The sequence below is a fragment of the Grampus griseus genome (genome assembly GCF_964374135.1).
Source record: "Grampus griseus genome assembly, chromosome: X".
NCBI lineage: Eukaryota > Metazoa > Chordata > Mammalia > Artiodactyla > Delphinidae > Grampus > Grampus griseus.
Window position 1 is genome coordinate 58,930,445 of NC_138999.1, and position 20,774 is coordinate 58,951,218.

The 20,774-nt window shown below is 47.8% G+C and overlaps 3 protein-coding genes across 3 annotated transcripts; all 3 read left to right on the forward strand.

The window, feature by feature from the left end:
- Positions 1-1,803: 1,803 nt before the first annotated feature.
- On the forward strand, positions 1,804-2,679 carry LOC309839809 (OTU domain-containing protein 6A-like; the record flags this gene model as incomplete). Its single annotated transcript, XM_082681739.1, has 1 exon — positions 1,804-2,679. The coding sequence occupies one exon, from the start codon at positions 1,804-1,806 to the stop codon at positions 2,677-2,679; it is 876 nt and encodes a 291-aa protein (XP_082537865.1).
- Positions 2,680-10,739: 8,060 nt separating this feature from the next.
- Positions 10,740-11,615, forward strand: LOC309839642 (OTU domain-containing protein 6A-like; the record flags this gene model as incomplete). The annotated part of the gene is made up of 1 exon (XM_082681496.1): positions 10,740-11,615. The coding sequence occupies one exon, from the start codon at positions 10,740-10,742 to the stop codon at positions 11,613-11,615; it is 876 nt and encodes a 291-aa protein (XP_082537622.1).
- Positions 11,616-19,676: 8,061 nt separating this feature from the next.
- Positions 19,677-20,552, forward strand: LOC309839589 (OTU domain-containing protein 6A-like; the record flags this gene model as incomplete). The annotated part of the gene is made up of 1 exon (XM_082681390.1): positions 19,677-20,552. One exon carries the CDS (start codon positions 19,677-19,679, stop codon positions 20,550-20,552), a length of 876 nt encoding a protein of 291 aa, XP_082537516.1.
- Positions 20,553-20,774: the final 222 nt, after the last annotated feature.

Genomic DNA, 20,774 nt, shown 5'->3' on the forward strand with positions numbered 1-20,774 from the left:
ATCCAACAAAGAACAAGTATCTAGAATATAGAAAGAAGTCTCAAAACTCAGTGGTAAAAAACAGTCCAGTTATAAAATGGGCAAATGACGTAAAGATTTTACCCAAGAGGATACAGCACAGATGGCAAATGGGCACATGAAAAGATGAACATGATTAGCCACCAGGGAAACACAAATTAAAACCACAGTGAGATGTCACTACACATCTATCAGAATGACTAAAAATAAAAAATTATGACAACACCAAATGCTGGTGAGGATGCAGAGAAACTGGATTCCGCATACACTGCTGGTGAGAATGCACAATGGTACAATCACTCTGGAAAATAGCTTCTTAAAAAACTAAACATACACTTATAATATGACCCAGAAATTGCACTCCTGGGCATTTTTTCCCAGAGAAATGAAGCCCTGTGCTCACACAAAAAACCTGTATATGGGTGTTTATAGCAGGGATTGTAACAACCCCAAACTGGAAATAACCCAGAGGTCCTTCAACAGGTGAATGGTTAAATGAACTACAGTACATCCATATCATGGAATACTACTTAGCAATAAAAACGACTGAAGTTTTGATATATGTAAAAACTTGGACAAATGTCCACTTTCCTCCTTTGTAACAAGGAGGAGGTTGTCTCAAGAGCCTTCCCGTTTGGGAGTTCAAGATACAGATGAGCAGAGTGGGGCAGGATGAGAGCATGTTTGAAAGAGCTTAGGGATTTTATTTTACTTTATTTTATTTTATTTTTTAGAACTTTTAGAGATTCAAAATAATCAGAAGGAAGTGGCTTGATGAAGGTCAACTGCCGTGCTTCATGGGAGCCCATTTTGGAAGCTGGGAACCCAGGAGAAGGGGAGTTTAGGGTAGGTGCATTCTGTTGGCACGAGACAAAGTCTGCTCAGCTGTAGTGAACTTTCAGGTTGTTGCTTTCTCACACTGAGATGGGACAGGGTGGATTTGAGGCCTAAACTGAAAGGATTCTGTGTTCCCAGGAACATAAGGAAATATCTTTGTTCTGATACACAAAATTAAGGGTTCAGGGCTTCCCTGGTGGCACAGTGGTTGAGAGTCCGCCTGCCGATGCAGGGGACACGGGTTCGTGCCCCGGTCCGGGAAGATCCCACGTGCCGCGGAGCGGCTGGGCCCGTGGGCCATTGCCACTGAGCCTGCGCGTCCGGAGCCTGTGCTCCGCAACGGGGGAGGCCACGACAGTGAGGGGCCCGCGTACCACACACACACACACAAAATTAAGGGTTCATCAGTCAAGGCAGCTAAAGAACTGGAGAGAGCCACATTACCTCCTGAACACTGGGAACAATGACAAGTCCAGTGTCAGAGCACATTCAGCTGGTGTAACAGTATTTGTCATGTGATTCTCAAGCAGGACCAGCGTCTGCATTGTGTTCAGGCTAGGAAGTGAAGTACGCAGTTCAGAGTCCACGAAAACCTCCACAAGCTCAGTTGCTGCACATAACGCACAAAGGTGGGATTTTACAACCGGGACAGGAACCCCGCTGAAACCGGAAGCACGTATTGCCACGTGGTCTAATGGGAGCATAGGTAGGGTCTCCCAACAGCCAATCCTAGTGCCAGGAGTGTTTAGGAGGCGTAGCCGCGGAGAGACAGCGGCCAATGGCAGAGAGGTCCGTTAATAGAGTGAGGGCAACGGCGGGTGAGGGGAACAGAGTACAGCCGCCAGGGGAGGCTGAGGAGCTCTAGGCAGTTCGGTGGTCAGACTGTTCACGTGAAGTGTAGCGGTACTTCAGCCACCAAACTTCGATTCTCGCCCGCCCTTAAACATCATGGGAGATTCACAGAGTGAGCATCAGCGCATGTTACGACGCCACAGCCGCGAGAAGACAGAGCTGCAGGCCCACATTCAGGGCATGAAGAGCTCGATCCCCAAGAGCGACAAGCAGAGAAGAAAGCAGTTGCTCCTCGATGTGGCTCGCCTCGAGGCCGAGATGGAGCAGAAGCACCAGCAGGAGCTGGAGAAGTTCCAGGAGAGTTTCCCTGATAACAGCAGCCTCGATTCTGTCACTGAAGATCTGGCCAAGCTGGATCTCGAGAACAAGCCTCCTCACCTCTGGAGGGCACAGAGAAAGCACAAAAGAAAGGAGGCCTTCAATAGAGAAAGCCAGGATTGGATGGACAAGGCTGAGAGGGAGCATCTGGCCAGCTTGCGCCATGACGAGGAAATGAAGCTCGGCGCCATCCTGCGGGCCAAGCATCTGGAGGTGAAGGATATCCCGGCCGACGACCACTGCATGTACCGCGCCATCCAAGACCAGCTGGTGTTCTCCGTGACCGTGGGGAGCCTGCGGAGGCGCACCGCCGAGTACATGCGGCAGCATGTCGACGACTTCCTGCCCTTCTTCAGCAACCCCGAAACCGGCGACGCCTGCAGCCGCGACGACTTCTTGAGCTACTGCGACGACATCGTGTTCAGCGCGTCGTGTGGAAGCCAGCTCGAGCTGAGGGCCCTGTCGCACGTCCTGCAGACCCCCATCGAGGTGATCCAGGCCAACTCGCCCGCCATCGTCATCGGAGAGGAGTACACCAAGAAGCCGCTCACCCTGGTCTGCAAGCAGTACTCCTACAGCAGCGCGGAGCACTACAACTCGGTGAAGCCACTCGACACCGGCTCCGGCGGGAGCGTGGCCCGGCGTCTCATCTAGGCCCGCCGCCGCCATCGCCGTGACGGCCGCCGTTGGAGCCGAATCTGCCGCCGCCGCGTCTCCTCAGCAGGCTCCGCTTTTTTCCTTCGGTTTTCTCAAGGTTTTGTTTATTCATTTTACTTAGAGCTCACCCCTCTCTCCTCCCCCGCCCCCCCTTCTTCCTCCCTCGCTCTTCTATCCTCCTCGATCGTCCCTGGGTTGCTTCTTTCACGGGGTAGGGGGACCGGAGGCCGGTGACCAGGAAGAGATCTGTACCGTCCTACCCTAGCGGAGTGAGTTTGCCAAGTTCTCACCTTTCTTGCCCTGAAGGGTCTCTGCGCCCCACCCAAGAGAACTGGTCACGTTGCAAGTAACTTTGGGGTTCAAAAAATGGCAACTTGGTTTGATGCGTTCTTCACTTGGGGAAAAAAATCAGTTTAGCTCAGAATCTTCCGGTTGCCCCGTGAATGTATTCATTACTTAAAGTTGGAGTTGATGTGAATGAAATGATTTGGGAATGCCTTTTGCTTAGTTCTTTGGGGGAAAAAATGTATCGTGGGCTGTTTGGGGGTTTTGCTTTCCACTTCAACAGGGCTACTCAGGAGACGTCTCAAGTTACAAACAAGACCTCCTCTAGTTTTTTTTTTTTTTTTGGCTGCACTGGGTCTTCCTTGCAGTGTGGGGGCTCTAGGCGCGCGGGTTTCAGTAGTTATGGTGTGTGGGCTTAGTAGTTGTGGCTTGCAGGCTCCAGAGCGCAGGCTGAGTAGCTGTGGCTCACAGGCTTAGTTGCTCCGCGGCATGTGGGGTGGGGTCTTCGCTGACCAGGGCTCGAACCTGTGTCCCCGGGATTCTTAACCACTGAGCCACCAGGGAAGCCCTAGTATTTTATTTTGTTTTTTCATAAAACCTTGTATGGTTGCAAATTAATTACAGTTGTTTAGATGTTTCCTGAATTCTAAATAATGTTTGTTAACTTTAGAAGTTAAATGTAAGTGTTAAATGTAGAAAGTACATTTACCTAAACTGATAGGCTAGATAAGGCTTGCTCTAAGATGTGAACGATCTCAATTTAATTTCCTTTATTAAATATAAGAAAGGACATGACTTTATTCAAGTAGTTGATTCATTTCATTATATCTGCAATTGATGTGAACTAAGAAGAGGCAAACTGATAGGTAGTTTAACTTGCCGTGAGGGGTGACATCAACTACTAAGTTTCCTTTATTCTCAGACATAAAAGGGTATAACGTTGTTCAAGCAGTTGGTCCACTTTGTTCTATCTACAACTGGTATGAATGTGAAAGATCTGAACTTAGTCGTTTTCCTTAATTCTTAGAGATAAAAAGTATTTAAAGAGAGATTTTTTAAAGTATTAAAGTAGTTGATTCATTTTCTTATATCTGCAACTGGTATGAAGCAAAAAAAAAGTGAGCGATAAACTTTTGTTGATATTTGAGACTTGCTGATATCTTGAATTTGCCAAAAAATGTAAAAGTGAAATGATTTGCAGTAAACAATTAAAAAATTTAACCTTTAGATCCTATATTTCAGTGAGATAACTTAAATTCATTTAAAAATTCTTTGTACACACCAAATGTTCTAAAATGAAATATACAAAGGGGAAAAGGGGAACAGTAGTTTGTTTAAAGAATAAAAGCAGTTTAAAAAAATACCTGGTTTTCCATTTTTGTATAGCTGACTTAGTTCATATAGAGTTTGTATCCCAGGATCGACTTCAGCAAAGGAATCCTGGAGGGTTAGGGAGCAGGAGTGAAGGGGGAGGACACAGTGACAGATGAGGCTTTTGGAAGGAGGAATGGGCCTGCAGTCTTGATGGTGGCCTGGAGTGGAATATCTCCCAGGGAAGGATTTAGGGAGTAACAAGATAGTTGAAGCTATCCTGACTTGATGTTTCACTCAGTGCAAACATCATGAAATGGCTTCAGTTAAGGATGTTCTCATTGCTATGCATGAAAAAGAATTCTCACTTTCAAAAACTTGCCAGTCCAGGGCTAGTTGCAGGAGGGAAAGAAGTGCCACTGTTTTTTTTTTTTTCTTGAAGGCAGGGGGTGGGGGGGGAAATCTGTTTTCAAAATACAAATATAGAAATCCTGCCAGATAGCTCACTGTGTAAATGTGTGCATCACATACATTTTCAGATAGCCAGCTGGCTGAGAAGAGGAAGTCCCTGAGAAAACTAGGTATTTGGATGCATTGTGAGAAGAGAGCCTTTTATAGGGATGAGAATGCTGGCTGGGGAAGGAAGAATAGGCCAGGAAGGGAGGCATAATCTGTAGAAGGGGGCCTGGCTGGGAAAAAGGGTGAAAACTGGGGAAGGGGTCAGTCTAGGGGGATGAATGGGACGTGGCAGGGGAAAGGGGAACAGGCAGAAGAAGGGGAGACGGCTAGGTAAGGACACCTGTGTGGACTGGGGCACAGGGTGAAGAAGGAGGCCAGGCTAGGAAGGGGATAATGGAGTGAGGGCTGCCTATGGAAGGAGGACTTGGCTGGTCAAGGGAAAGAGGCTTAGTTGAGTTAGGAGGCAAAGGATGAGAAAGGAATCCTTGACTGTTCAAGGGGGAAAAGCCTGGGGAATGGCACCTGAGCAGGGAAAGAGATCTGGCTGGGAAAGTAGGCTTAAGCTGGGGAAGAGGGTGAGGCTGGGGAAGGGGCCCAGATGTGGGAAGGGGCCTGTCTTGGAAAAGGAGCACAGACTTGATAGGGTGGCACAAGCTGAGGATGGGAGACTGGCTGGGCTGGGGGAGATTGGGGGGTGAAAATATCCTGGCAGGGAAAGGCGGCCTGCCCGGGGAGGGGCTCTGGCAGGGGAATGGGGCCTGGGAGGGAGGCACAGGCTAGGAAAGGAACCTGGTGGCGGGAGACGTACGAATGCTGAGACCGACATAGGCTGGGCATGGGATAATAGGTGGGTTGATGGACCTGGCTGGAAGAGGGGCATTAGCAGGTGGAGAGGGCCTGCTAGGGCAGGGATCCTGCCTGGGAACGAAGGCGTGTGTCCTGGCTGAGGGAGGGCACGTGGTTGAGGAAAGGGACCTAGCTGGGGCCACAGGCTAGGGATGGGGAGAAGGTCTGGCTGAGGAGGGGGAATAAGCTAGGGAAGGGCTTTGGTTGAGGAAGAGGTATACCGGTTGAGGAAAGGTACCTTACTGGGAAGGAGGCCCGCCTGGGAAAATGAGCTTAGACTGGGGGAGAGGCTGTTAGGTCCCTGGGTGAAGAGAACCTGGCTGTGGGGAGGAGTCTGGCTGGGAAAGAGTTCCCAGCTGGGGGCATGTGTGTGTGAAGGGGTGCTGGCAGGGAAACATCACATGGTTGGGGAGGAGACTTTACTGGTGATGGAGAGCTGAGAGAGGAGGCTGCGTGGCCAGGGAAGGAGGCACTGGCTATGAAAGGCCAGTGAAGGGGGAACTCCTTGGAAAAGTGGTCCAGCTGAAAAGGGAAAAGGCTGGGCACAAGCACCTGGCTGTCAGAAGGAGGCCCTTTCTGGAGAAGGGGTCCCGTGAGGGCAAGGGAACAAAGGGTTGCAAAGGGGCTTTGCCCGGGGAAGGGTAGCCTGGCTAAGGAGGCTGTCAACAGGGTCTCAGGTCGGGGAACAGGCCCTGGCTGGGTGAGGGACCTGCGAGCAGAAGGGTCCTGCATGGGGAATAAGACAGGCTGGGGTTGAGGCCTGCCTGGGGAGGGGAGGCTGGCAGCATAGGATGGTAAAGAGGCTGGGCTGTGGCCCAGGGTGGGAAGACTTCCGGACAAGTGGCTAGAGGCTGGAGAGTTGGACACAGGCTGGTAAGATGGCTGGTTTAGAAAGGGGGCCAATCCAAAGAAGGAGGCATAGGCTGAGGAAGAGGCTCTGGCTGGGGAAAGGGGCCTGGCCGGGCAAGGGGACATAGGCTGGGGAAGGAAAACCAAGTTGGGTCAGGGAGCCTGGGCACGGGCTGGTGGGGGTGGGTGGGTAACAAGCTGGGGCAGGGGCCTGGGTAGGGTTGCTGCAAAAGAGGATACTGGCTGGGAATGTGACTCCGCTGGGGTGAGGGTCTAGGTGGGTATAGGGGAAGCCTGCCTAGGAGGGGAAGGGAACCAGGCTGGGGAGCTAGCCTTGGCCGGGGAAGGGGGCATAGGTAGCTGGGGAGGCACGTATAAACGGACAAAGAGAGCCCGGCTGAGAAGAGGGCCTGGCTGGCTTCGAAGCACAGGCAGGTTAAGGGTTTCTGATGGGGGAGGGGCTTATCTGCTGGGGCAGGGTGCATAATGTGGGGAAATGGGACTACCTGGGGAAGGAGGCTTGGCTCCAAGGGGGTATAGAAAACGACAAATAACGTACAAGGGAACTCCCATAAGGTTAACAGCTGATTTCTCAGCAGAAACTCTATAAGCAAGAAGGGAGTGGCGTGACATATATAAAGTGATGAAAGGGAAGAACCAACAACCAAGATTATTCTACCCAGCAAGGATCTCATTCAGGTTCGATGGAGAAATCGATTAGCCCCACAACTATTAAGGAAAACAATTTTGTAATTTTAATGCTCCCCCAACAGCAATCTTTTGGCCCAGATGTTTTCACTGAAGAATCCCACCAAACACTGAAAGAATTAACTCTGTTACATAATCTCTTCTAGAAAAACAGAAGAGGAAGGAAGACTTCCAAATTCATTTTATGAAGCTAGTATTACTCTAATATCAAAACCAAACAAAACAGTACTGAAAGAGAAACCTACAGGCAAATATCTCTCATGAAGGTAGATTTTTAAATCCCTAATAAAACCTTAGCAAATAGAATTGAGCGACGTATATAAAGAATTGTAAACCATGACCAAATGGGGTTAACTTCAGGGATGCAAGACTGGTTCAATACTTGACAGTACATCAACGTAATCCACCATATTAATAAGCTAAAGAAGAAAAATCACACAAACAATTCAATTGATACAGAAAAAAATATTTGACAAAATTCAATACCCATTCATATTACAAAAAAAAAAGTCTCAGAAAAATAGAGAGGGGAATTTCCTCAACTTGATAAAGATCATCTACCAAGAAAACCCAAAAAAACCCTGCAGCTAATTCATACTTAATGTTGAAAGATGAAATGCTTTCCCCCAAGACCCAGAACAAAGCGAGCCTGCCCGCCCTCACCACTCTTATTCAATATAGTGCTAGAAGTTATAATCAGTGCAATAAGGCAAAAAAGGGAAATGAAAGGATACAGACTGGAAATATGAAATAAAACTGTCCCTATTCACAGGCAACATGATTCTCTACATAGAAAATTCCAACGAATCTACCAAAAAGAAATAAAATATAAAACACCTAGAAATAGTAAGTCAGTTGAACAAGGTCATAGAATACAAGATGAACATACAAAAGTCAACTGTATTTCTGTATGCTAGCAATGCACATGTGAACACCAAAATTAAAAACACAATACCATTTACAATCACTCAGAGAATGAAATGCTTAAATGTAAATCTAACAAAATATGTGCAGGACATATATGCTGAAAATTATAAAACATTCATGAAAAAAATCAATGAAAATTTAAATAAATGGAGATACATACCCAGGTGTTCATGGATTGGAAAACTCAACGTAGTAAAGATGTCAATTCTCCTCAAATTAATATATGGCTCTAACACAATTCCTATGAAAATCCCAGAAAGATTTGTTTGTAGATATAGACAAGATTATTCTAAAATTTATGTGGAAAGACAAAGAATTAGAATAGCTAAAACAATTTTGAAAAAAGAATAAAATTGAAGGAAAGGGTCTACCTATATTCAAGATTTATTCCATAGTGATCAAGACTATGGTGTTGGAGGAGGGATAGACACATTGATCAATGGGAAAGAATAGAGAATCCAGAAATAGACATACACAAACATGCCTAACTGATTTTTGACAAAGATGCGAAACCAATTCAATGGAGGAAGCATAGCATTTCCAGCAAATGATGCTGGAGGAATTGGACCACCACAGGCAAAAGAATGAACCTTGGCTTAAGCCTCAAACTTTACATGAAAATAAACACAAAACAGATCACAGGTTTCAACTTAAAACGCAAAACTATAAAACTTTTAGTAAAAAAAAAAAAAAGGACAAATTCTTTGGTATCTAGAGTTAGACAAAGAGTTCTTGACACCAAAACCATGACTTAGAGAGGAAAAAATGGATAAATTGGACTTCATCGAAATTTAAAACTTTTGCTCTGAGAGACACCAAGAGATGAAAAGACAAGTTACAATGTGGGAGAAAATACTTGCAAAGCACATATCCAACAAAGAACAAGTATCTAGAATATAGAAAGAAGTCTCAAAACTCAGTGGTAAAAAACAGTCCAGTTATAAAATGGGCAAATGACGTAAAGATTTTACCCAAGAGGATACAGCACAGATGGCAAATGGGCACATGAAAAGATGAACATGATTAGCCACCAGGGAAACACAAATTAAAACCACAGTGAGATGTCACTACACATCTATCAGAATGACTAAAAATAAAAAATTATGACAACACCAAATGCTGGTGAGGATGCAGAGAAACTGGATTCCGCATACACTGCTGGTGAGAATGCACAATGGTACAATCACTCTGGAAAATAGCTTCTTAAAAAACTAAACATACACTTATAATATGACCCAGAAATTGCACTCCTGGGCATTTTTTCCCAGAGAAATGAAGCCCTGTGCTCACACAAAAAACCTGTATATGGGTGTTTATAGCAGGGATTGTAACAACCCCAAACTGGAAATAACCCAGAGGTCCTTCAACAGGTGAATGGTTAAATGAACTACAGTACATCCATATCATGGAATACTACTTAGCAATAAAAACGACTGAAGTTTTGATATATGTAAAAACTTGGACAAATGTCCACTTTCCTCCTTTGTAACAAGGAGGAGGTTGTCTCAAGAGCCTTCCCGTTTGGGAGTTCAAGATACAGATGAGCAGAGTGGGGCAGGATGAGAGCATGTTTGAAAGAGCTTAGGGATTTTATTTTACTTTATTTTATTTTATTTTTTAGAACTTTTAGAGATTCAAAATAATCAGAAGGAAGTGGCTTGATGAAGGTCAACTGCCGTGCTTCATGGGAGCCCATTTTGGAAGCTGGGAACCCAGGAGAAGGGGAGTTTAGGGTAGGTGCATTCTGTTGGCACGAGACAAAGTCTGCTCAGCTGTAGTGAACTTTCAGGTTGTTGCTTTCTCACACTGAGATGGGACAGGGTGGATTTGAGGCCTAAACTGAAAGGATTCTGTGTTCCCAGGAACATAAGGAAATATCTTTGTTCTGATACACAAAATTAAGGGTTCAGGGCTTCCCTGGTGGCACAGTGGTTGAGAGTCCGCCTGCCGATGCAGGGGACACGGGTTCGTGCCCCGGTCCGGGAAGATCCCACGTGCCGCGGAGCGGCTGGGCCCGTGGGCCATTGCCACTGAGCCTGCGCGTCCGGAGCCTGTGCTCCGCAACGGGGGAGGCCACGACAGTGAGGGGCCCGCGTACCACACACACACACACAAAATTAAGGGTTCATCAGTCAAGGCAGCTAAAGAACTGGAGAGAGCCACATTACCTCCTGAACACTGGGAACAATGACAAGTCCAGTGTCAGAGCACATTCAGCTGGTGTAACAGTATTTGTCATGTGATTCTCAAGCAGGACCAGTGTCTGCATTGTGTTCAGGCTAGGAAGTGAAGTACGCAGTTCAGAGTCCACGAAAACCTCCACAAGCTCAGTTGCTGCACATAACGCACAAAGGTGGGATTTTACAACCGGGACAGGAACCCCGCTGAAACCGGAAGCACGTATTGCCACGTGGTCTAATGGGAGCATAGGTAGGGTCTCCCAACAGCCAATCCTAGTGCCAGGAGTGTTTAGGAGGCGTAGCCGCGGAGAGACAGCGGCCAATGGCAGAGAGGTCCGTTAATAGAGTGAGGGCAACGGCGGGTGAGGGGAACAGAGTACAGCCGCCAGGGGAGGCTGAGGAGCTCTAGGCAGTTCGGTGGTCAGACTGTTCACGTGAAGTGTAGCGGTACTTCAGCCACCAAACTTCGATTCTCGCCCGCCCTTAAACATCATGGGAGATTCACAGAGTGAGCATCAGCGCATGTTACGACGCCACAGCCGCGAGAAGACAGAGCTGCAGGCCCACATTCAGGGCATGAAGAGCTCGATCCCCAAGAGCGACAAGCAGAGAAGAAAGCAGTTGCTCCTCGATGTGGCTCGCCTCGAGGCCGAGATGGAGCAGAAGCACCAGCAGGAGCTGGAGAAGTTCCAGGAGAGTTTCCCTGATAACAGCAGCCTCGATTCTGTCACTGAAGATCTGGCCAAGCTGGATCTCGAGAACAAGCCTCCTCACCTCTGGAGGGCACAGAGAAAGCACAAAAGAAAGGAGGCCTTCAATAGAGAAAGCCAGGATTGGATGGACAAGGCTGAGAGGGAGCATCTGGCCAGCTTGCGCCATGACGAGGAAATGAAGCTCGGCGCCATCCTGCGGGCCAAGCATCTGGAGGTGAAGGATATCCCGGCCGACGACCACTGCATGTACCGCGCCATCCAAGACCAGCTGGTGTTCTCCGTGACCGTGGGGAGCCTGCGGAGGCGCACCGCCGAGTACATGCGGCAGCATGTCGACGACTTCCTGCCCTTCTTCAGCAACCCCGAAACCGGCGACGCCTGCAGCCGCGACGACTTCTTGAGCTACTGCGACGACATCGTGTTCAGCGCGTCGTGTGGAAGCCAGCTCGAGCTGAGGGCCCTGTCGCACGTCCTGCAGACCCCCATCGAGGTGATCCAGGCCAACTCGCCCGCCATCGTCATCGGAGAGGAGTACACCAAGAAGCCGCTCACCCTGGTCTGCAAGCAGTACTCCTACAGCAGCGCGGAGCACTACAACTCGGTGAAGCCACTCGACACCGGCTCCGGCGGGAGCGTGGCCCGGCGTCTCATCTAGGCCCGCTGCCGCCATCGCCGTGACGGCCGCCGTTGGAGCCGAATCTGCCGCCGCCGCGTCTCCTCAGCAGGCTCCGCTTTTTTCCTTCGGTTTTCTCAAGGTTTTGTTTATTCATTTTACTTAGAGCTCACCCCTCTCTCCTCCCCCGCCCCCCCTTCTTCCTCCCTCGCTCTTCTATCCTCCTCGATCGTCCCTGGGTTGCTTCTTTCACGGGGTAGGGGGACCGGAGGCCGGTGACCAGGAAGAGATCTGTACCGTCCTACCCTAGCGGAGTGAGTTTGCCAAGTTCTCACCTTTCTTGCCCTGAAGGGTCTCTGCGCCCCACCCAAGAGAACTGGTCACGTTGCAAGTAACTTTGGGGTTCAAAAAATGGCAACTTGGTTTGATGCGTTCTTCACTTGGGGAAAAAAATCAGTTTAGCTCAGAATCTTCCGGTTGCCCCGTGAATGTATTCATTACTTAAAGTTGGAGTTGATGTGAATGAAATGATTTGGGAATGCCTTTTGCTTAGTTCTTTGGGGGAAAAAATGTATCGTGGGCTGTTTGGGGGTTTTGCTTTCCACTTCAACAGGGCTACTCAGGAGACGTCTCAAGTTACAAACAAGACCTCCTCTAGTTTTTTTTTTTTTTTTTGGCTGCACTGGGTCTTCCTTGCAGTGTGGGGGCTCTAGGCGCGCGGGTTTCAGTAGTTATGGTGTGTGGGCTTAGTAGTTGTGGCTTGCAGGCTCCAGAGCGCAGGCTGAGTAGCTGTGGCTCACAGGCTTAGTTGCTCCGCGGCATGTGGTGTGGGGTCTTCGCTGACCAGGGCTCGAACCTGTGTCCCCGGGATTCTTAACCACTGAGCCACCAGGGAAGCCCTAGTATTTTATTTTGTTTTTTCATAAAACCTTGTATGGTTGCAAATTAATTACAGTTGTTTAGATGTTTCCTGAATTCTAAATAATGTTTGTTAACTTTAGAAGTTAAATGTAAGTGTTAAATGTAGAAAGTACATTTACCTAAACTGATAGGCTAGATAAGGCTTGCTCTAAGATGTGAACGATCTCAATTTAATTTCCTTTATTAAATATAAGAAAGGACATGACTTTATTCAAGTAGTTGATTCATTTCATTATATCTGCAATTGATGTGAACTAAGAAGAGGCAAACTGATAGGTAGTTTAACTTGCCGTGAGGGGTGACATCAACTACTAAGTTTCCTTTATTCTCAGACATAAAAGGGTATAACGTTGTTCAAGCAGTTGGTCCACTTTGTTCTATCTACAACTGGTATGAATGTGAAAGATCTGAACTTAGTCGTTTTCCTTAATTCTTAGAGATAAAAAGTATTTAAAGAGAGATTTTTTAAAGTATTAAAGTAGTTGATTCATTTTCTTATATCTGCAACTGGTATGAAGCAAAAAAAAAGTGAGCGATAAACTTTTGTTGATATTTGAGACTTGCTGATATCTTGAATTTGCCAAAAAATGTAAAAGTGAAATGATTTGCAGTAAACAATTAAAAAATTTAACCTTTAGATCCTATATTTCAGTGAGATAACTTAAATTCATTTAAAAATTCTTTGTACACACCAAATGTTCTAAAATGAAATATACAAAGGGGAAAAGGGGAACAGTAGTTTGTTTAAAGAATAAAAGCAGTTTAAAAAAATACCTGGTTTTCCATTTTTGTATAGCTGACTTAGTTCATATAGAGTTTGTATCCCAGGATCGACTTCAGCAAAGGAATCCTGGAGGGTTAGGGAGCAGGAGTGAAGGGGGAGGACACAGTGACAGATGAGGCTTTTGGAAGGAGGAATGGGCCTGCAGTCTTGATGGTGGCCTGGAGTGGAATATCTCCCAGGGAAGGATTTAGGGAGTAACAAGATAGTTGAAGCTATCCTGACTTGATGTTTCACTCAGTGCAAACATCATGAAATGGCTTCAGTTAAGGATGTTCTCATTGCTATGCATGAAAAAGAATTCTCACTTTCAAAAACTTGCCAGTCCAGGGCTAGTTGCAGGAGGGAAAGAAGTGCCACTGTTTTTTTTTTTTTCTTGAAGGCAGGGGGTGGGGGGGGAAATCTGTTTTCAAAATACAAATATAGAAATCCTGCCAGATAGCTCACTGTGTAAATGTGTGCATCACATACATTTTCAGATAGCCAGCTGGCTGAGAAGAGGAAGTCCCTGAGAAAACTAGGTATTTGGATGCATTGTGAGAAGAGAGCCTTTTATAGGGATGAGAATGCTGGCTGGGGAAGGAAGAATAGGCCAGGAAGGGAGGCATAATCTGTAGAAGGGGGCCTGGCTGGGAAAAAGGGTGAAAACTGGGGAAGGGGTCAGTCTAGGGGGATGAATGGGACGTGGCAGGGGAAAGGGGAACAGGCAGAAGAAGGGGAGACGGCTAGGTAAGGACACCTGTGTGGACTGGGGCACAGGGTGAAGAAGGAGGCCAGGCTAGGAAGGGGATAATGGAGTGAGGGCTGCCTATGGAAGGAGGACTTGGCTGGTCAAGGGAAAGAGGCTTAGTTGAGTTAGGAGGCAAAGGATGAGAAAGGAATCCTTGACTGTTCAAGGGGGAAAAGCCTGGGGAATGGCACCTGAGCAGGGAAAGAGATCTGGCTGGGAAAGTAGGCTTAAGCTGGGGAAGAGGGTGAGGCTGGGGAAGGGGCCCAGATGTGGGAAGGGGCCTGTCTTGGAAAAGGAGCACAGACTTGATAGGGTGGCACAAGCTGAGGATGGGAGACTGGCTGGGCTGGGGGAGATTGGGGGGTGAAAATATCCTGGCAGGGAAAGGCGGCCTGCCCGGGGAGGGGCTCTGGCAGGGGAATGGGGCCTGGGAGGGAGGCACAGGCTAGGAAAGGAACCTGGTGGCGGGAGACGTACGAATGCTGAGACCGACATAGGCTGGGCATGGGATAATAGGTGGGTTGATGGACCTGGCTGGAAGAGGGGCATTAGCAGGTGGAGAGGGCCTGCTAGGGCAGGGATCCTGCCTGGGAACGAAGGCGTGTGTCCTGGCTGAGGGAGGGCACGTGGTTGAGGAAAGGGACCTAGCTGGGGCCACAGGCTAGGGATGGGGAGAAGGTCTGGCTGAGGAGGGGGAATAAGCTAGGGAAGGGCTTTGGTTGAGGAAGAGGTATACCGGTTGAGGAAAGGTACCTTACTGGGAAGGAGGCCCGCCTGGGAAAATGAGCTTAGACTGGGGGAGAGGCTGTTAGGTCCCTGGGTGAAGAGAACCTGGCTGTGGGGAGGAGTCTGGCTGGGAAAGAGTTCCCAGCTGGGGGCATGTGTGTGTGAAGGGGTGCTGGCAGGGAAACATCACATGGTTGGGGAGGAGACTTTACTGGTGATGGAGAGCTGAGAGAGGAGGCTGCGTGGCCAGGGAAGGAGGCACTGGCTATGAAAGGCCAGTGAAGGGGGAACTCCTTGGAAAAGTGGTCCAGCTGAAAAGGGAAAAGGCTGGGCACAAGCACCTGGCTGTCAGAAGGAGGCCCTTTCTGGAGAAGGGGTCCCGTGAGGGCAAGGGAACAAAGGGTTGCAAAGGGGCTTTGCCCGGGGAAGGGTAGCCTGGCTAAGGAGGCTGTCAACAGGGTCTCAGGTCGGGGAACAGGCCCTGGCTGGGTGAGGGACCTGCGAGCAGAAGGGTCCTGCATGGGGAATAAGACAGGCTGGGGTTGAGGCCTGCCTGGGGAGGGGAGGCTGGCAGCATAGGATGGTAAAGAGGCTGGGCTGTGGCCCAGGGTGGGAAGACTTCCGGACAAGTGGCTAGAGGCTGGAGAGTTGGACACAGGCTGGTAAGATGGCTGGTTTAGAAAGGGGGCCAATCCAAAGAAGGAGGCATAGGCTGAGGAAGAGGCTCTGGCTGGGGAAAGGGGCCTGGCCGGGCAAGGGGACATAGGCTGGGGAAGGAAAACCAAGTTGGGTCAGGGAGCCTGGGCACGGGCTGGTGGGGGTGGGTGGGTAACAAGCTGGGGCAGGGGCCTGGGTAGGGTTGCTGCAAAAGAGGATACTGGCTGGGAATGTGACTCCGCTGGGGTGAGGGTCTAGGTGGGTATAGGGGAAGCCTGCCTAGGAGGGGAAGGGAACCAGGCTGGGGAGCTAGCCTTGGCCGGGGAAGGGGGCATAGGTAGCTGGGGAGGCACGTATAAACGGACAAAGAGAGCCCGGCTGAGAAGAGGGCCTGGCTGGCTTCGAAGCACAGGCAGGTTAAGGGTTTCTGATGGGGGAGGGGCTTATCTGCTGGGGCAGGGTGCATAATGTGGGGAAATGGGACTACCTGGGGAAGGAGGCTTGGCTCCAAGGGGGTATAGAAAACGACAAATAACGTACAAGGGAACTCCCATAAGGTTAACAGCTGATTTCTCAGCAGAAACTCTATAAGCAAGAAGGGAGTGGCGTGACATATATAAAGTGATGAAAGGGAAGAACCAACAACCAAGATTATTCTACCCAGCAAGGATCTCATTCAGGTTCGATGGAGAAATCGATTAGCCCCACAACTATTAAGGAAAACAATTTTGTAATTTTAATGCTCCCCCAACAGCAATCTTTTGGCCCAGATGTTTTCACTGAAGAATCCCACCAAACACTGAAAGAATTAACTCTGTTACATAATCTCTTCTAGAAAAACAGAAGAGGAAGGAAGACTTCCAAATTCATTTTATGAAGCTAGTATTACTCTAATATCAAAACCAAACAAAACAGTACTGAAAGAGAAACCTACAGGCAAATATCTCTCATGAAGGTAGATTTTTAAATCCCTAATAAAACCTTAGCAAATAGAATTGAGCGACGTATATAAAGAATTGTAAACCATGACCAAATGGGGTTAATTTCAGGGATGCAAGACTGGTTCAATACTTGACAGTACATCAACGTAATCCACCATATTAATAAGCTAAAGAAGAAAAATCACACAAACAATTCAATTGATACAGAAAAAAATATTTGACAAAATTCAATACCCATTCATATTACAAAAAAAAAAGTCTCAGAAAAATAGAGAGGGGAATTTCCTCAACTTGATAAAGATCATCTACCAAGAAAACCCAAAAAAACCCTGCAGCTAATTCATACTTAATGTTGAAAGATGAAATGCTTTCCCCCAAGACCCAGAACAAAGCGAGCCTGCCCGCCCTCACCACTCTTATTCAATATAGTGCTAGAAGTTATAATCAGTGCAATAAGGCAAAAAAGGGAAATGAAAGGATACAGACTGGAAATATGAAATAAAACTGTCCCTATTCACAGGCAACATGATTCTCTACATAGAAAATTCCAACGAATCTACCAAAAAGAAATAAAATATAAAACACCTAGAAATAGTAAGTCAGTTGAACAAGGTCATAGAATACAAGATGAACATACAAAAGTCAACTGTATTTCTGTATGCTAGCAATGCACATGTGAACACCAAAATTAAAAACACAATACCATTTACAATCACTCAGAGAATGAAATGCTTAAATGTAAATCTAACAAAATATGTGCAGGACATATATGCTGAAAATTATAAAACATTCATGAAAAAAATCAATGAAAATTTAAATAAATGGAGATACATACCCAGGTGTTCATGGATTGGAAAACTCAACGTAGTAAAGATGTCAATTCTCCTCAAATTAATATATGGCTCTAACACAATTCCTATGAAAATCCCAGAAAGATTTGTTTGTAGATATAGACAAGATTATTCTAAAATTTATGTGGAAAGACAAAGAATTAGAATAGCTAAAACAATTTTGAAAAAAGAATAAAATTGAAGGAAAGGGTCTACCTATATTCAAGATTTATTCCATAGTGATCAAGACTATGGTGTTGGAGGAGGGATAGACACATTGATCAATGGGAAAGAATAGAGAATCCAGAAATAGACATACACAAACATGCCTAACTGATTTTTGACAAAGATGCGAAACCAATTCAATGGAGGAAGCATAGCATTTCCAGCAAATGATGCTGGAGGAATTGGACCACCACAGGCAAAAGAATGAACCTTGGCTTAAGCCTCAAACTTTACATGAAAATAAACACAAAACAGATCACAGGTTTCAACTTAAAACGCAAAACTATAAAACTTTTAGTAAAAAAAAAAAAAAGGACAAATTCTTTGGTATCTAGAGTTAGACAAAGAGTTCTTGACACCAAAACCATGACTTAGAGAGGAAAAAATGGATAAATTGGACTTCATCGAAATTTAAAACTTTTGCTCTGAGAGACACCAAGAGATGAAAAGACAAGTTACAATGTGGGAGAAAATACTTGCAAAGCACATATCCAACAAAGAACAAGTATCTAGAATATAGAAAGAAGTCTCAAAACTCAGTGGTAAAAAACAGTCCAGTTATAAAATGGGCAAATGACGTAAAGATTTTACCCAAGAGGATACAGCACAGATGGCAAATGGGCACATGAAAAGATGAACATGATTAGCCACCAGGGAAACACAAATTAAAACCACAGTGAGATGTCACTACACATCTATCAGAATGACTAAAAATAAAAAATTATGACAACACCAAATGCTGGTGAGGATGCAGAGAAACTGGATTCCGCATACACTGCTGGTGAGAATGCACAATGGTACAATCACTCTGGAAAATAGCTTCTTAAAAAACTAAACATACACTTATAATATGACCCAGAAATTGCACTCCTGGGCATTTTTTCCCAGAGAAATGAAGCCCTGTGCTCACACAAAAAACCTGTATATGGGTGTTTATAGCAGGGATTGTAACAACCCCAAACTGGAAATAACCCAGAGGTCCTTCAACAGGTGAATGGTTAAATGAACTACAGTACATCCATATCATGGAATACTACTTAGCAATAAAAACGACTGAAGTTTTGATATATGTAAAAACTTGGACAAATGTCCACTTTCCTCCTTTGTAACAAGGAGGAGGTTGTCTCAAGAGCCTTCCCGTTTGGGAGTTCAAGATACAGATGAGCAGAGTGGGGCAGGATGAGAGCATGTTTGAAAGAGCTTAGGGATTTTATTTTACTTTATTTTATTTTATTTTTTAGAACTTTTAGAGATTCAAAATAATCAGAAGGAAGTGGCTTGATGAAGGTCAACTGCCGTGCTTCATGGGAGCCCATTTTGGAAGCTGGGAACCCAGGAGAAGGGGAGTTTAGGGTAGGTGCATTCTGTTGGCACGAGACAAAGTCTGCTCAGCTGTAGTGAACTTTCAGGTTGTTGCTTTCTCACACTGAGATGGGACAGGGTGGATTTGAGGCCTAAACTGAAAGGATTCTGTGTTCCCAGGAACATAAGGAAATATCTTTGTTCTGATACACAAAATTAAGGGTTCAGGGCTTCCCTGGTGGCACAGTGGTTGAGAGTCCGCCTGCCGATGCAGGGGACACGGGTTCGTGCCCCGGTCCGGGAAGATCCCACGTGCCGCGGAGCGGCTGGGCCCGTGGGCCATTGCCACTGAGCCTGCGCGTCCGGAGCCTGTGCTCCGCAACGGGGGAGGCCACGACAGTGAGGGGCCCGCGTACCACACACACACACACAAAATTAAGGGTTCATCAGTCAAGGCAGCTAAAGAACTGGAGAGAGCCACATTACCTCCTGAACACTGGGAACAATGACAAGTCCAGTGTCAGAGCACATTCAGCTGGTGTAACAGTATTTGTCATGTGATTCTCAAGCAGGACCAGTGTCTGCATTGTGTTCAGGCTAGGAAGTGAAGTACGCAGTTCAGAGTCCACGAAAACCTCCACAAGCTCAGTTGCTGCACATAACGCACAAAGGTGGGATTTTACAACCGGGACAGGAACCCCGCTGAAACCGGAAGCACGTATTGCCACGTGGTCTAATGGGAGCATAGGTAGGGTCTCCCAACAGCCAATCCTAGTGCCAGGAGTGTTTAGGAGGCGTAGCCGCGGAGAGACAGCGGCCAATGGCAGAGAGGTCCGTTAATAGAGTGAGGGCAACGGCGGGTGAGGGGAACAGAGTACAGCCGCCAGGGGAGGCTGAGGAGCTCTAGGCAGTTCGGTGGTCAGACTGTTCACGTGAAGTGTAGCGGTACTTCAGCCACCAAACTTCGATTCTCGCCCGCCCTTAAACATCATGGGAGATTCACAGAGTGAGCATCAGCGCATGTTACGACGCCACAGCCGCGAGAAGACAGAGCTGCAGGCCCACATTCAGGGCATGAAGAGCTCGATCCCCAAGAGCGACAAGCAGAGAAGAAAGCAGTTGCTCCTCGATGTGGCTCGCCTCGAGGCCGAGATGGAGCAGAAGCACCAGCAGGAGCTGGAGAAGTTCCAGGAGAGTTTCCCTGATAACAGCAGCCTCGATTCTGTCACTGAAGATCTGGCCAAGCTGGATCTCGAGAACAAGCCTCCTCACCTCTGGAGGGCACAGAGAAAGCACAAAAGAAAGGAGGCCTTCAATAGAGAAAGCCAGGATTGGATGGACAAGGCTGAGAGGGAGCATCTGGCCAGCTTGCGCCATGACGAGGAAATGAAGCTCGGCGCCATCCTGCGGGCCAAGCATCTGGAGGTGAAGGATATCCCGGCCGACGACCACTGCATGTACCGCGCCATCCAAGACCAGCTGGTGTTCTCCGTGACCGTGGGGAGCCTGCGGAGGCGCACCGCCGAGTACATGCGGCAGCATGTCGACGACTTCCTGCCCTTCTTCAGCAACCCCGAAACCGGCGACGCCTGCAGCCGCGACGACTTCTTGAGCTACTGCGACGACATCGTGTTCAGCGCGTCGTGTGGAAGCCAGCTCGAGCTGAGGGCCCTGTCGCACGTCCTGCAGACCCCCATCGAGGTGATCCAGGCCAACTCGCCCGCCATCGTCATCGGAGAGGAGTACACCAAGAAGCCGCTCACCCTGGTCTGCAAGCAGTACTCCTACAGCAGCGCGGAGCACTACAACTCGGTGAAGCCACTCGACACCGGCTCCGGCGGGAGCGTGGCCCGGCGTCTCATCTAGGCCCGCTGCCGCCATCGCCGTGACGGCCGCCGTTGGAGCCGAATCTGCCGCCGCCGCGTCTCCTCAGCAGGCTCCGCTTTTTTCCTTCGGTTTTCTCAAGGTTTTGTTTATTCATTTTACTTAGAGCTCACCCCTCTCTCCTCCCCCGCCCCCCCTTCTTCCTCCCTCGCTCTTCTATCCTCCTCGATCGTCCCTGGGTTGCTTCTTTCACGGGGTAGGGGG